This window comes from Chelmon rostratus, chromosome 4, assembly GCF_017976325.1.
Source record: "Chelmon rostratus isolate fCheRos1 chromosome 4, fCheRos1.pri, whole genome shotgun sequence".
NCBI classification, from domain to species: Eukaryota; Metazoa; Chordata; class Actinopteri; order Chaetodontiformes; family Chaetodontidae; genus Chelmon; species Chelmon rostratus.
In genome coordinates this window covers 8,740-26,612 of record NC_055661.1, presented here as the reverse complement: position 1 = coordinate 26,612, position 17,873 = coordinate 8,740, and the positions used below count along the sequence as shown (strand labels likewise).

Genomic DNA, 17,873 nt, shown 5'->3' with positions numbered 1-17,873 from the left:
ATACAGATGAGGTAACAAGGAACAGGTGGAAACAATCAGGGCGGGGTAGACAATCAGACAGGCGGGAAGGACACCAGGAAGTCAAGGGCCTGAAACGAGAGGACGGGAAGCCACAAGACAACATAGACACAGGACAAAAACTAAACATAACCTAACAAGATTTCTTGGACATGACACATCCATACATAGACAACACACCTTGATCCATCGTGGCTACACCTGGATTGTGGTTCATGGTTCTGCCTGCTGCAGTGGTCCTGCCAGAAACCAACTGCAACCTGGCATATTTCTGTTATTATTAGATCGTATATTAACATAATAACAATACAATCTTTCATTAATATACACTTATACTATATACATAAACATACCATGTATGTCATATGTCTGCTATCATTTACTATTTCATTATTAGTCATGTCTATTATTATAGTTATTAGTCATTATGATTGCCATTGCTGTGCATCCCTCTCTTTATGGAAGATGTCCTGAAACAACCTGCGGTGATTTGGAATTATATAAATAAAATTGGATTGAACTTAATTGTTTGGTTGATTAGTCAAACCAAAGCAGTCAGTGTTTCCTGTTCTTTTATTTGCTTCTGCATTATTACTGTTTTTTATAAATTGATTATTTAATAATAAAGTAATACACCTTTACAAGCCTGAATAGCTGCATGTAAACTAAATTATTAATCTGATGTTTCACCATGACTGCAGCATCTTTTTGACCGTTCTCTCTGCACAGGTCTCCGTGGTCTGATGCTAGCAGTGATGTTAGCTGCTCTGATGTCATCTCTGACCTCAATCTTCAACAGCAGCTCCACTCTGTTTACACTAGATCTCTACCACAAAGCAAGGCCTAAAGCATCAGAGAGGGAACTTATGATTGTTGGAAGGTAGGGGAGTAAACACTAACTAATACATTTTGGAAAACCAATAAAGGGGTCAGAGATTTCACTTTAAAATACACAACCAGAAGATCTGACTCAAATCCTGCACAAAATTTGAAAAACTGATATGAGTGTAAAAAAAACTCTTCTAAAGTACTCTCTTGCTGTACTACTGTGCCTGTAGCCTCTGTGTGTTGCTGTGTGCGTCCTGCTCCTCTGTGGCTGGCTCACTACATTTCCCAATCCGCTACAAACCATCAACAACATTCCCACTCTGAAAAGAACTGCTCATGCAGTCAATCCCTGAGATGATCAGGAACATTTCCTGCATGGGGTCATGTGGATTCGAGCAGAGATCAATATTCAGAGAAATCTGCACCACCAATTTCCCACCTCGAGACCTAGCAACAATTAAGAAAAACGCTAGCTATGTCATGAGTGAAAGCCATAACATTGCTGGGACAAGCATTTAAATGATTATGTCCATGTAATGAAAGATGCTTTTATAGAGTGAATGAACTGATCACAAAACTCAGCTTATGAAATATTTGATTTGATGTATACGCACGTCCAGTCTTGACCTATCTTCTTCTTCTGTTGAGTTTTTTTTTTTTGAGTTTTGAGTTTTGGTGGTTGGAATCCAAAAGTGTTGCATTACCACCATCTGCTGGACTGGATCTTGCCCTATATTTTATAATGTTCCTAATGTAGCAATTTAGCTGCATGAGTGAATCATGACAATCACTAGCAGGTGCCTGAAATGTTATCCCAGTAATTGACTGGAAACTATGTGTGAAAGATTCTTTAGCTGGCTAGCATATAGATAGAAGAGTTTTGGTTAGGGTTTTTTCAGGTTAGAGCAACAGCCCCTCAAAACATCTGTGCATGTCCCTGTGATGTGCAGAGGCCTGGTTGAGTCAAACTGGGCAGACAGGACTTCCATTGTGTAATGCTTTTGGATATTTTTGAGTTCCCGTTCATGATTTTTTTCTTGGCAGTGAGTGCCAAGAAAAGTACTTGTTGTGCTGTTTTTTTAAAAAAAAAATGTAATTGTGGATATACAGTCAGGTCCATAAATATTGACACAATTCTCATATTTTTGGCTCTAAACACCACCACAATGGATTTGAAATGAAACAAGAAAAGATGTGCTTTAACTGCAGACTTTCAACTTTAATTTGAGGGTATTTACATCCAAATCAGGTCAACGGTATTAGAATTACAACAGTTTGTATGTGTGCCTCCCATTCTTTAAGGGACCAAAAGTAATGGGAGAAATTAACAATAATAAATCAAACCTTCACTTTTTAATAATTGGTTGCAAATCCTTTGCACTCAATTGCAGGCGGCTGAAGTCTGGAACACATAGACTTCACCTGATGGTGGGTTTCATCCCTGGTGATGCTCTGCCAGGCCTCTACTCCAACTGCCTTCAGTTCCTGCTTGTTCCTGGGGCATTTTCCCTTAAGTTTAGTCTTCAGCAACTGAAATGCATGCTCAATTGGATTCAGGTCAGGTGACTGACTTGGCCATTGTATAACATTCCACTTCTTTTCCTTAAAAAACTCTTTGGTTGCTTTTACAGTATGTTTCGGTTCATTGTCCATCTGCACTGTGAAGCGCTGAAGTATTCTGAAGCATTTGGCTGAATATGAGCAGATAATATTGCTCAAAACACTTCAGAATTTATCCTGCTGCTTTTGTCAGCAGTCACGTTATCAATGAATGCAAGGGAACCACTTCCACTGGCAGCTGTACATGCCCACGCCATGACACTACCACCACCATGCATCACTAATGAGGTGGTATGCTTTGGATCATGAGCACTTCCTTTCCTTCTCCACACTCTTCCCATCACTCTGGTACAAGTTGATCTTTGTCTCATCTGTCCAGAGGATGTTGTTCCAGAATTGTAAAGGCTTTTTTAGATGTTGTTTGGCAAACTCTAATCCGGCCTTCCTGTTTTTGAGGCTCACCAATGGTTTACATCTTGTGGTGAAACCTCTATATTCACTCTGGTGAAGTCTTCTCTTGATTGTTGACTTTGACACACATACACCAACCTCCTGGAGAGTGTTCTTGATCTGGCCAACTGTTGTAAAGAGGGGTTTCTTCAGCAGGGAATAAAATTCTTCGTTCATCCACCACAGTTGTTTTCCATGGTTTTCTGGGTTGTTGCTGAGCTCACTAGTGGGTCCTGTCTTTTTGGAAATGTTCAGACATTTCGTGTGGGCAAATCAACAAACAGTTGATTTGCCCACACCTAATGTTTTTGCTCTCTCTCTGATGGGTTTGTTTTGATTTTTCAGTGTAATAATGGCTTGCTTCATTGATAGTAACAGCTCTTTGGATCTCATATTGGGAGATGACAGCAACAGATGACAGCAACAACATTTGTAGACAGAGGTCTACAAATGAACTGTAGACCTTTTATAATGGAAAATGAGGGAATAACACACACCTGGCCATGGAACAGCTGAGCACCAATCGTCTCATTACTTTTGGTCCCTTAAAAAGTGGGAGGCACATATACAAACTGTTGTAATTCCTACACCGTCCACCTGATCTGGATAATATTTGTATTTTGAATACCCTCAAATTAAAGCTGACAGTTTGCAGTTAAAGCACATTTTGTTACATTTCATTTCAAATCCATTGTGGTGGTGTTTAGAGCCAAAAAGATGAGAATTGTGTCGATGACCCAATATTTATGGACCCGACAGTACATCCAAGCAGGCAAAGTCATGGTGGTAGTAGGATGTGCCAGCCCATATAGATTGTCAGTGAGAGCGATGGTTGGTTCTAAGGTCAATGGACATCCAAGCTTATGCTGTATTTACATGGGTTCAGGCAACAGATACACAGCAGACAGACAACACTTGAAGGACTTGAAGGGAGGGGAACAACAAACAAACAGTCTGACAGAATGGCAGGACGGCAATATGAAACACACATGACGAAATGTTGCTATGGTCATGTCATATTGCTTAAAAAGAATTATCAGTTATTGTATTATAGTGTTCTAGATTCATATAAATGTATTATAGCATGAATCTTTAGTTATTTTATTATTAGGGTCTAGTTCTCTAACTCAACTCAACTAAAGCCTGGTTTTCAGACTTTTTCCGGTGTACTGACAAAGTCTGTTTAACATATAATTATACTTTTTCATGTAGAAGTGGCTTTGAGGCTTCCCCTTATTTGGTGTTTCTTTTATTTGTTCGGGCAGCCCCTAGAGTGTATTGGAAATCCTGTATAATGTTAACTACAAATGTAAAATTGTTTGAGAAAAAAAAAGAGAAAGTGCCCAGTTGATGTAGTTTTCAGGTGTCCTGACTGCACTATAATAGAGAATTTTTGGGGCCAGAAGTTGGTGTTGGGAGTGATTCACAGGTCTTTTTCCCTTTTTGTTGATTGCACTAAATTAGTCTTGTGTTAATATTATTCTGTCAATTTTGGGTAAAATTTTAATTGGAGACATGATGTTAACTCATCGGAGAAAAGTGCACCCGCACGCACACACACACACACCCGCACACACAGAGCACTTCCATTATGACAAGCACTGTCTGATAATGGCCAGGTGTTTTCAGATGTACTCAGGTACACATACTGTGTAACAGAGCCGAGAGCTGCAGTGATAGAACAGTAACTGACCCAGACCAGACTGACCACATAAAACCTGGAGCCAAACTCATATGGGTCCCCAGTCGGGTCTCGGGTTTGGGATGACCACAAAGACATCCAGTGAGCTATATGTTAGGTATAGCTGGTGTAGCAAAGACAGTCAGTTTTTATAAGTTAGGTGTTTGAATGGTAAATCTGAGTTCTCAAAGTGTTTTAATGCGGGATTCAGCCATTTTATTACATATTAAGCTGTCTGATGCATAGTTTTCCTTAAAGAAGTTCCTAAAATCCAAACATTATTTCAAACAAATTGAGCCAAAAGACTTGCCAAATTATGGTTCTATCTTTCAGTTGCCATTTGCAATGACTAGACACAACATCCTGAAGCTTTGCTTTCTTTGTCACCTTATCCAAACATGTCATAATAATAACGTTCCATCTATTTTCAGGGTGTTCATCCTGGTCTTGGTGTGTGTTAGTCTGTTGTGGATTCCAGTCATCCAAACAGCCAATAGTGGACAGCTGTTTGACTATATCCAGTCAGTGACCAGTTTTTTAGCTCCACCCATTACCGCTGTATTCCTCATGGCTATCTTCTGGCCACGTGCCAATGAACAGGTAGGTCTCGCACACTCTCTCTCACACACACATACACACAACAGAACAAATCTCTTACATGGCACTTTCCCCGACCTTAACCTAAGAATGAAAAAAAATTCACAGGGCTGAGTGTCAGTCACTTTGTTAGGAGAGTGCATGTGTGCAGATAATTAGTGGACTATGGCGTTTTATTTGTGCCTCATTCCTGAGCAAGCAATGGTAGATTTGGAGCACAGAAAAATAGATTTTGCAAGCTCATAAATTACATTTTGAGAAATTATATGCAAGCAAAAAATAATTTCGCTTAAGCAAACAAAAAATTCTGTTCTGTGTTCTCAATAAATGTATTTGCATGTTTGCTGTTATCCATATTAATGATCAATAACTCCTCTAACTCATTTTACTCATACGCCTTCTCACAAACTCTTGCTCGGTGCACAGGCAGACCCCTGCACACATGTTGCACCTCTCTCTCTCTCAACCTCTTTATTCTGTGTCCGTGCACGCTTAACTTTGCCTGCACACGCGCTCAACCTGGCACAGCATTACAATGTGCCATAAAATCAGCTAATCAGAGAACTGGAGAGGGTAAATGCTGATTGGCTGTTTCATCTCCATTTAGATCCATCTTTGGTAGAACTTCGGCATTCCGGAAGCATTATGAAAAAATAACTGACTATAGTGGAGTTGTTCGATTACGACTCGATTAAAAACATTTTTGGTCAGTATTTCTGACAGTATAAAAACCACCAGACTCCATTGAAAAAACAGTAATTTTACGTGCAGAACATGGGAGTTGCTTTTTCTACTGCTGCCTCGATCTCGTAGTTTGTTTGTGTTCTTGCAATTTATATGGAACTGGCGCGTTCTGCAAGGTAAAATTACTATTTTTGTCAATTAGCTATCGTTAGCAACCTACCAAGGTAGCCAGTTGACAAGCTAATAATGTGATGTTATAGACTAAATTACAAACAGAATTTCATTAATGTTAATGGAACACAGAATGTTAGTGAACCAAAGCAATATATATTACTTACATGTGGCTGTGGTGTGACATTTTGGTGCCGCTGTTCAGATGACATTGTCTGACACTGTGTTAGTGACAACGTGAGCTCCTGTGCAGTTTATGAGAGGGCATATGAGTAAAACTGAGTGAGAGGAGTTAGTGTTGCACGTTTATATGGATAATAGCAAACATGCAAATATATTTATTGCGCATAATTCTATGCTCAATAAAATGATTTTGGTTTGTTGAAGCGAAATTATTTTTTGCATGTATATAATTTGTCTTCAAAATGTAATTTATGTGCTTGAAAAATCTATTTCTTTGTACTCCAAATCTACCATTGCTTGCTCAGGTGTGAGGCACAAATGCCATAGTTGACTTAAAATTACTTGCTGCACATACACCTTACACTTACACTTTACACTTGTAAACATCTGAAAAATAACAGGAGTCCTATTCCACTCCTACACAGTCCCCATGTGTATATAAAGAGCAGTGATCATGGCAACAATGATTAACATGTGCAGCTAACAGTTTGTGTATGTGTGTCTCAGGGTGCATTCTGGGGTCTGATGACTGGACTAGTGGTGGGACTGAGCCGCATGGTTCTTGAATTCTCCTTTGTAGCTCCTTCCTGTGGTCAGCCTGATCATCGTCCTGCTATCCTGGCAGATGTCCACTACTTGTACTTTGCTCTTATCCTGTTGGCTATCACCTGCATTATCATTGTTGCTGTCAGTTTGGCCACTCCCCCAATATCTAAAGAACATGTAAGGAACATTCAGTCATTTATTAATTTAATTTATGTCCTCACCTTTAATGAAAGTATGAAATGAGAAACAGAAGCACATAAGTACAGATTACTGGAGAATAAAAACTCTGTCTGACAATTGCAATTCATATTTTGTCATGTTTGAGACACACGATCTTAAATGAAGGCTGTTGGTAATGCATGCCTCCTCTAAATTTGCAAAGGCAGAGTGGAACCTTGCAAGTACTTTGTTTACAAAGAATCAATAATCTGTACACAATACCCAGACTGCCAAATATAAATAGAATTATTCAGCACTCCAACACAAGCACCATGAGCTGCTCTCAATTACAGTCACAACTTCTATAAGGTTTAGGGTTTAAACATAACAGTTACTATTGCAAAACACTAATGCACATTTATGTGTTGGATCATCTCCTCATCTGTCCAGCTGTACAGGCTGACCTGGTGGTCCAGATATAGCCAAGAACCTCGGATCGACCTCAGAGGGCCCCAGAGTACATCTGACCTCAGCCCTGACTGCTTGCCAGATTCTGGGTGGTGGAGAGCTGTTCTGTGGCTGTGTGGTCTAACTGGTTCGAGCTCTGGCTCTGTATCTCCAGTGACTGAAAACAGTGAACTAAACTCTTTGCAGGAGGAGCCACTGTGGAGAAGAGTCTGCAATATTAATGCCCTGCTACTGCTGGCTGTTAATGTTTTTCTCTGGGGATACTTTGCCTAATGTGCAGGTTTCACAACATCCTGAAGAAGTTAATCAGTAAGGTGAGACTGATGTACTGGACTGACATTTGGTCATTTGTTGAAAAAAATTTGATTAAATGAGAGGTTAGACCAATCACCTGCGATGCTGAATGAGTACTCTATGCATCAACAGTCTGTTAATGTATAACTACAGTCAGTAGCTAACTAAACCTAAGAGATTTTTTTATTCTCTCCTTCAGGGAATTGGGAAAATGTGTTGTCAGATTTGAATACTTCAAAATGGGACAAAAAACTGTTCTTTGATGCCTTCCTAGGGTCCAAAAAATCCAGGAACGGCCCTAATATAACTAGATCTTTTGAGAATTGATCAGGTGGCAAAGTGGGTGTTCTGGGACCTTACCCCATGAAGATTTGATTTTTGAGTCTTAACTGACACTGTTCTCTCATTGCACTCCTTCCATCTATCCATGACCCAGATTTCTCCCCTCATCTTTCCATTCCTCACCCATCATCCACTACTTTCTCATCCCTCTGAAATATTATCACAACAGACAAAAGTACAATATCAAACCAAGAAAAAAAATGCCTGTTTTGACACCACTCTCCAGTGAGCAAAGTGCAGCTTCCAAGAAGTGTTAGAAAGCTCCTTTGGGAAGTTTAGCACACATTTAAAGTAAAACAAGAAAAAGCACCTGTGTAATTACACCATATGCCATATTAAAAGGGGTTAGGATTCCGCATTTGAATGCTTCTGAGCTGACTGTTTGTGAAATTTGATTTGGAAGGACAAGATTTATCTGCTTCACTTGACAAATACTTTTAAAACACAGCAAATGTTCATTTTTGTCACACCATGGGTTTTTTTGTCTTGTCATTTCCTGTTTTATTTTGAAGGTCTAACTCTCCTGCCCTTCCTCATGTGTCCTGTGTGTCCGCCCTGATTACCTGTTGTCTCCACCTGTTCCTGATTACCCTCCACTTGTTAAATAGTCTGCGTCTCCCATGTCTTGTGCCAGTGTGTCTTTGTCCGTCGGCGATTCACCCGAGCCTGTCTTCCTCGTTTGTCCTTGCCACAGCCACAGTCTTGTTACGTAAGCTCTTGTTTCCTCCTCGTGAGTGTTTTTTGTTTTGTAAATTTGATATTCTAGTTTCTGATTTATTTTCCTGTCATAGACCTTAGCCGAATTGTATTCCTCTTATTAGAATGATTTTCTGTTGTTTCTGTTTTTGTGTTTATTTTCTAGTTCCTCGGTTTTTCAGGAGTGTATTTGATTTCTTAGTTTTCCTTACCTAGATTCGCTATCATAGTTCTTTGAGTTTTCCTCCGTTTGGAGTGATTTTCGTTTGTTATTTTATTATCATAGTATTTTCTATAGTTATCCTCTTAGTGAGCGTTTTGTGTTTCTTTGTTAGCTTCTTATCTTTTACATTCCTAGTTATAGCCTTTGTGCCAAGTATAATTTATATAGCCTATTTGTTTGACACTCAGCGAAGTGGAACTTGGGTTGAGTTAATAAAGATCTGTGAATTCAAATCTCTGCGTCTGAGTCCTGATCTAAGTCCCGGCCTGACAATTTTGTGCTTCTCTGACTGAAATACTTTGATATTGACACTAACAGCGAAGGAACATAGTTTTGCTGAAGCTGTTTTATGATGCCAGAAGCTCTTAAAATCATGTTTCAAGCTCAGAAACACACACATGTGGATGTTATGGGAAGACACGACAGGTTTATGTGATTCACTTGCAAATATTTTTTACTCACGGCAAATGTTCATTTTGTGCTTCTCTTGCTGAGACACTGCAATTTTCACATTGAACTGACATTAAGATGACTAATATTGGTTAAGCTGTTTTTATGTGCCAGAAGCTCTGAAAATTATGTTCACAGCTCAGAAACACTCAAATGTGGATGTTTTGGAAGAATCATAGTTTTATGTGATTCCCTTTACAAATACTTACTAATAACAGCAAATGTTCATGTTGTGCTTCTCTTATTGAGGAAGTGAGATTTTGACAAGAAAAGCACACTAACATGCCTAGTATTGCTGAAGATGTTTTTCAGAGCCAGAAGCTCTGAAAATCAAGTTTCCAGCTCAGACACACTTAAATATGGATGTTTTACAAGGATAACATGGATTTATGTGATTCACTCTGAAAACATGGTGTCCACACAGAAAATGTTCATTTTGACCTGCCACTGAGAAAATGCTGTTTTCACATATACAGTAGACAGACATGCTTAATTTTGCTGAAGCTGTTATTCAGAGCCAGGTGGCCTGAAAATCAAGTTTCCAGCCCAGAAACACTCAAATATGGATGTTTTACAAGGATAACATGGTTTTATGTAAGTCACTCTGAAAAAATGCTTTCCACACAGAAAATGTTCATTTTGGTGTTCTCTCGCTGTGAAAACGCAATTTTGACACCTGCAGCACACTGAAATGCTTAGTTTTGCTGAATCTGTTATTCAGAGCCAGAAGTCCTGGAAATCAAGTTTGCAGCTCACAAACACTCAAATATGGATGTTTTACAAAGATAATATGGTTTTATGTGAGTCACTCTAAAAAAATGCTTTCCACACAGAAAATGTTCATTTTGGCCTTCTCTCGCTGTGAAAACGCAATTTTGACAACTGCAGCACACTGAAATGCTTAGTTTTGCTGAAGCTGTTATTCAAAGCTAGAAGCCCTGGAAATCAAGTTTCCAGCCCAGAAACACTCAAATATGGATGTTTTACAAGGATAATATGGTTTTATGTGATCACTCTGAATAAATGCATTCCACACAGAAAATGTTAATTTTTGCGTTCTCTCGCTCTGAAAACGCTGTTTTGACAACAGCAGCACACTGAAATGCTTAGTTTTGCTGAGGTTGTTTTGAAGTCCCAGATGGACTGAAAATCAGGTTTCTACCCCAGAAACACTCAAATATTGATGTTTTACAAGGATAATATGGTTTTATGTGAGTCACTCTGAAAAAATGCTTTCCACACAGAAAATGTTCATTTTGGCGTTGTCTCGCTCTGAAAACGTTGTTTTCACAAATACAGTAGAATGACATGCTTAATTTTACTGAAGCTGTTATTCAGAGCCAGAAGCCGTGGAAATCAAGTTTGCAGCTCAGAAACACTCAAATATGGATGTTTTACAAGGATAACATGGTTTTATTTGAGTCACTCTGAAAACATTTTCCCCACACAGAAAATGTTCATTTTGGCCTTCTCTCGCTGTGAAAACGCTGTTTTCACACATATTTTGGAATGACATGCTAAATTTTACTGAAGCTGTTATTCAGAGCCAGAAGCCCTGGAAATCAAGTTTGCAGCTCACAAACACTCAAATATGGATGTTTTACAAGGAAAATATGGTTTTATGTGAGTCACTCTGAAAAAATGCTTTCCACACAGAAAATGTTCATTTTGGCCTTCTCTCGCTGTGAAAACGCAATTTTGACAACTGCAGCACAGTGAAATGCTTAGTTTTGCTGAAGCTGTAATTCTGAGCCAGAAGCCCTGGAAATCAAGTTTCCAGCCCAGAAACACTCAAATACGGATGTTTTACAAGGATAATATGGTTTTATGTGATCACTCTGAATAAATGCATTCCACACAGAAAATGTTCATTTTTGCGTTCTCTCGCTCTGAAAACGCAATTTTGACAACTGCAGCACACTGAAATGCTTAGTTTTGCTGAAGCTGTTATTCAGAGCCAGAAGCCCTGGAAATCAAGTTTCCAGCTCAGAAACACTCAAATATGGATATTTTACAAGGATAACATGGTTTTATGTGAGTTACTCTGAAAAAATGCTTTCCACACAGAAAATGTTCATTTTGGCCTTCTCTCGCTGTGAAAACGCTATTTTGACAACTGCAGCACACTGAAATGCTTAGTTTTGCTGAAGCTGTTTTGAAGTGCCAGATGGACTGAAAATCAAGTTTCCAGCCCAGAAACACTCAAAAAATTGATGTTTTACAAGGATAACATTATGTTATGTGAGTCACTTTGAAAACATGTTCTCCACACAGAAAATGTTCATTTTGGCATTCTCTCGCTGTGAAAACGCCTTTTTCACACATATAGTGGAATGACATGCTAAATTTTACTGAAGCTTTTATTCAGAGCCAGAAGCCCTGGAAATCAAGTTTGCAGCTCACAAACACTCAAATATGGATGTTTTACGAGGATAATATGGTTTTATGTGAGTCACTCTGAAAAAATGCTTTCCACACAGAAAATGTTCATTTTGGCCTTCTCTCGCTGTGAAAACTCTATTTTGACAACTGCAGCACACTGAAATGCTTAGTTTTGCTGAAGCTGTAATTCAGAGCCAGAAGCCCTGGAAATCAAGTTTCCAGCCCAGAAACACTCAAATATGGATGTTTTACAAGGATAATATGGTTTTATGTTATCACTCTGAATAAATGCATTCCACACAGAAAATGTTCATTTTGGCGTTCTCTCGCTCTGAAAACACTATTTTGACAACTGCAGCACACTGAAATGCTTAGTTTTGCTGAAGATGTTTTGAAGTCCCAGATGGACTGAAAATCAAGTTTTCCAGCCCAGAAACACAAAACACAAAAATCTGCCAATGGAACAAGTGAAAATTCTCTTGATAAGATTTCTTAAAATAAGACACGATTTTTAAGCCTTACAAGGTAAGAGAGATCTTGAAATTAGCTAGGAAAACTTATTCTAAGTTCTATTTTGCTGATTTAGTGTCTCATTATAAGCTTTTAATGCTTTAAAGTAGTATTTTCCCCTCAAAAGTAGCATTTTTTGCTCTGCACCATCCACGTTATCCTATTCATTCCAAGTGTATTTGACTCATTTTAAGTCCAATAATATTGACATTCATCTAGATTTAAGACCGCAAGCTACTTGAAATGAGATTAGAAAGTGGCATTTTGTCTTGAAGTTTGCATTCCTGACTATTATTAAGAAATACTTTTAGTGCCATACTAATCCATAACTCAAGTCTATTTACCCAATTGTAAGCTCTAGAATAGTAAAACTGTGTTGAATTTAAGACAGAAAAAATTAAAACTAGTCTTGCATTGAACAAACAAATTTATTTGCCCGACAATAAAATGTCCCATAAGCACAGGTCTGTATAAAAGATACAGTTTTACATTGGCATTTATATCTTTTTTCTTACACAGGCAAATTCACAGCACAGACACACCAATTCTTGCTCAGTCTGTAATATTCATCCTCAATACAAAGTGCTGATAATTGTAACATTAGAACAAGTTTTGGTCAAACACTTATTGGAAATGTTCATTAACATGAACATCTGTAAACACCATTGACCACTCTCACATGAACACTGGGGTAACTTTCAAGAAACAATCAATGGCAATGAATGTGGGCTGTAGCAGCATCAGAGGGAGAAGGCGAGCGCTATCCTACAGTCCATGCCTTATTGGCCAATAAAAGCTTTCCACTCAGCCATGCTCTTTTTGTAAGATGACGTGAGATCTTGCTCATGGATTTTGTCCAAGAGGACTTCTGTTTCTATGACTGAAAGCAGAGTGGCTACACACTTTGGGTACATAAGGTGTAGTGTGTAATAGTATGCCAATAGGTATAAGGCACCCTCGGTGACCTTGTCTTTTGAAAATGTAGTTATTGGCACATCTCCTACCGCTAGGAGGCAGTTGGATGGACTCACGATCAGGATTGGACAAGAGAGAGGACGCTTCTTCAAGTAGGCATTGGGGTCTTCTTTTTCCTTAAACACATAACAAAGACATCCCTATATCAGGATGGTGCACTTTTGTTTCAAGGATCATTCTGGTACTTTTGAACCTAAGCTGGAAAGCAAAAGGGTTGTTATTAATCAAATACAACTTTCCAAAGCAAAAGTAATGAAAATTGGAGTATGGAGAATGCTTTATCTGAAATCACTGCTTCTAACCACCCCAGCACATTTACTGTTCACATATGTCTAGCTCTCCAAAACCCTAAAAAAACCAGGGCTAGGCTAGTCTGGCTAGATTTTCAATAAAGTGTCAAAACCTGCTGCCATGTACTGCATTCATTTTTGTACATACTGTGACACTTTATGTGACCCCAGTGGTCCTTTTTTCAAAAACAAATGTGTCTTTGAAGGCTAAGAACATATAGTATGGGAATAGGAAATGCATTGGGAGCATTTTCAGCACTTCAGTTAAAATGGTCCTGTATTTTTCACACAGCTCACCTGTAGGACATGCACCAGAGCCTCACTCGCATCTCGTACCGTCTTTGGAGGAGCAGACGTGGAGGGGAACAGTGATGGCAGCTGGTGTAGGATTTCAACAGCCTGTTCAGCTGTTGAGGCAAAAGATTCATTACTTAAACACTTGGACAAAATGCACAAAGTAAAATCTGATGAACAGTATACAACACATACAGTATTTTCCTTTAAAACAATACAAACAAACTGATGGTATAGCCATCGTAGATGGAAAAAGAAGATGACAAGAGAAGACACTAGCAAATGAACTTGACTGACATGCCTGAAGGTCTGCCCTGACCGTGATCACCATAACAAACAACAATAAAAACATAATTGTTTACCTTTGTCCATTCCCATTGGAGGTTTCAGCATCTTTTTCCATACACCGAAAAACTGAACCTTCTGGCAGAAGTCGTGCCATCTTCCCTTCAGTTCATCAATGAAGTTGCCATTATCCTTGTCCAGAATGCGTCGAAGCTCATCCATCGCTTATGAAATATTGAATATAACATTTAAGATATGAAATATACCAACACACACATATATAATTGCATCACTTAAGAGGAGGTTATTGCTATATAAAACATTGTGTGTGGTACAATGTTTTTAATTATGCACAGTCAATAATGACTTACGTGTCCAATGTCCTTGAAACAAGGATATGCCTCTAGAATCTTGACATGTCTGTCTTCCTCACGAACAGTATTCGAGTCAATGAATGCTCTTCTGGCTCCAAATTCCAAATCTAGGAGATGAGCGACATCCTGGTGGTTTGGATTTTTTCTTTTACACATGGTCTGCAGGGTCTTGTAGTGCTTGGCCAAGGTTGCTGGACTATCTGCATCTGGACTGTCAATATCTGCAGGCTTGATAGCTGTCAGAGCATAGAGCGTACATACTGTCATCAATCTGCCTCACTTAAAAAAAAGTAATAAAATTCACACACCCTCACACACAGCCAAAAGCAGTTGGACAAACTCACAATCAGAACTGGAGGGAGGAGAGGGAATTTCTTCAAATGAGCACTGGGGTCTTCTTTTTCCTTAAAAACATAACATAGACATGCCACTGTCAGAATAATTAGCACACTTAGGATAATTTTGGTATTCTGGAACCTAAATAAAAAATATCATTCATTAATGCATAACATTGTTGATATGAATGAGCAGTTATGGTAAAAAATAGTTGCCTGCTAGAGTCTAAGTGCTTCAGATTCAGCTGCAATTTGTTTTGATGCCCCAAGTATATGGGCCAATACCATACTGACTGATAACTGGCAAATCTTACTTAACAAGTGCAAGGAAACGAAAGACTGTTAAATAACTCAATAATGTCGATCTATTAATTCATCACAAATAAATACCTTACGTGGGGAAATTTTTAAGTTAAAACTTACCTCCTTCTTTACTGCCTGAGTCTGAGCTACTACTCCCTTCTGTGGAGCGATCCAGTATGATTGTTGAGTCGCTTGAGTTAATTTCATCAGTGTCGTCCGACTGCTCAAGACCTCTTTGTAGAGCTGCAAAGATAAGTTAATTAATCAATTATTTGGCAACTGTTTAACTAATCACCAAGTATTTTGAGACTATTGATTATTTTGAGTCATCTTTTTCTTTTTTTACATAAATGTCAAAATGTGATTTTAGCTTCTGCAAGTCTTTTCTTGCTGTAGTCCTTTATGACAGTGAACTGAATGTCTTAAGATTGTGAAAAAAAACAAGAACTCTGAGAATGTAACCTTGAGCTTTTGGGAAAGGTTATCAACAATTTTCAAAATAATGACATTTTATGGACCAAACAACTGATTAATTCATCTAAAAAATGATAAACTACTGAATCCTTAATGAAAGTAACTATTATTCACAGCCCTACCTCTTTGAATGTCTCCCATCTGGATTTTTTTTTCTGGGGGGACCTCACATTTTGCAATCTTTTGGATAGTTGTGCGTACACAGTGACCTGCACAAGACAGATTTAAAACATTTGTCAAACTGCTACTCGAAGTGTCCAACATGACACACTTTGGTCATCAACAGGATGCATTTCACTTACCCATGTATTCTTCATACCTTGGTCCTGCAGCATGGGGTAGTACTGTACAATTCTTTTTGCCATTGCGGTAATTTCTGGTTTTGATGGGTATCTATGTGATTCTGCATCACCTGTTGCCCTCAAGATTGCAATCATACTGGTCATGGTGTTCCGGATGAGCCGGCATCTGAGGTCCTTTGACATGTGGCAGGTGCGCTCTTCACCTTTCTTCGACAACTCGAAGTACTGTTGTCGGACTTGCTCAAGTTCGGTGTCGGTGTGCAAGACATATTCTGGGAAGGATAACTTCACAACCTTTTTAGGAGTTGCGTACTTTACAGGAGTTGAGTGCACAGGAGTGGATGTCTGCTGCATGGGTGATTCATTTACTGAAGAACAGCATGATGATTTTGAGTCTTCCAAGCCAGGATCCTGTGATATAAAAGATTATGAACTGCAAAATGCATCATTTTCTTTTTACTTTGTAAATAAAAACAGCAATGTGGATATGGCAGCTCAGCATCAAGACGCTTAATACCTATAAATGAATCTATAAACCAGACTTTATTTTGTGAAAGAGAAATTACTGTTCATTAGTTTTAAACATGTGAAATATTTTCACAAACACAATTTGTGTGTTATTATACATTGAATGCGCTGAGGCCAAACAGAAAATGTATATTAATATAAAATCCCAAATTTTAAGAACAACAACAATAATAATAACTGCTCCAAAAAACAAAAAATAACAACAATGATAAACTTAATCTATCTAAATTGAATCACCATGCCATCAAAAGACTGTGCTATTAGCTCACTGTGCTGCTGCAAAGTTATTTAGGTGGCTAGTTAAAGTCATATCAGTGAGAAACTGACCTCCTCCACAACACCATGACAGGAATGCCAGACAGCTTTTCTCCGTAAGAAGTTCTCAGGGCCTGGGAAAAGATCCCGCAAGTCTTCACGAGACAAGGTGCCCATCATTTCCTCACTAATGTTTGCAGCTGTGGAGGAAACACATAACAAGATGAATTAGTGCCCTGAAATGAAACTGCATGAGACTATTAATAATTAACACTTCATTTAAAATAGCTACCTCATGCTAACCCTTTAAGTGATTAACCATTCATATAGAAATGTAGATACCTCCTTGGCTGTTGCTGTGTATTGTTTTGATGTTAGTCCACCAACAGTCATCATTTGGGGCCATAAGTTGACTAGTCTCCAAATGTTTATGGTATCAAATTAATTATTACAAGGGTAGCAAAGAAGCAATTATTGTGAATGTATCTGTACAACCAGCAAGGAGAAACTGCACATTTTGTTATTTTTTAATACTGAAAATAATAAATATCCATGAACAAATGTGAATACTACTTCTGAAAGTTACACATTTATCACCAAGCTAATAGCGCTGTGTGCCCTATGCAACTGCATGTGAACATTTCCAATAAGTTAAGTGCTTTGAAAGGTCCAAAAATTGAAAAGAGAACTATAAATTTCCTAATTGACAACATAAATTTATCTGACAAATTATTCTGCTTCAAATCCCTGTTTATTTATGTTAACTTTTAAATAAGATTATTTTCACTGCAGTCACAGACTGTTTACTCTCCAACACACACCAGGCACGCAGCTTTATGAAGACAATGTCTAATATCAAGCAAACTGCACTATGAATTATATTCAAAATGTCGTTTATACTTTGAAATTAAAATTAACTCACTGTTAACTTCACAAAAATTAGACTTGTGCCTTTGTGAAATACGGTTTACTGACTTAAAATTCGAATAAACTGCAAGACGGCTTAATAAGAAGCAAATAGAATTTACAAGCCTCAGCCTTTACACAAACTTGTTTAAAAAAATATTTGCATACATTACCCCTTAAAACCGACAGGGTGACATCGTCAATTCCCTCCATGCTGTTAGCTTATCGAGCAAGCTAGCTTAGCCAACGTTACTTTGCCTTCTGCTATCTCTGTTCGGCTGCAATGTTACGCAAAAAATACACACTGAAA

At 38.3% G+C, this 17,873-nt stretch overlaps 1 protein-coding gene across 1 annotated transcript in view; it reads left to right on the top strand.

Annotated features, from left to right (window-relative positions):
- The window catches only part of slc5a9 (solute carrier family 5 member 9), a 53,650-nt gene extending 46,032 nt beyond the window's left edge, over positions 1-7,618 (top strand). Inside the window, exons 10-13 of the mRNA XM_041934831.1 lie at positions 748-898; positions 4,969-5,137; positions 6,680-6,895; positions 7,328-7,618. Coding sequence (XP_041790765.1) covers positions 748-898; positions 4,969-5,137; positions 6,680-6,895; positions 7,328-7,618 — 827 coding nt within the window. The remainder of the gene's footprint in view (positions 1-747; positions 899-4,968; positions 5,138-6,679; positions 6,896-7,327) is intronic.
- Positions 7,619-17,873: the final 10,255 nt, after the last annotated feature.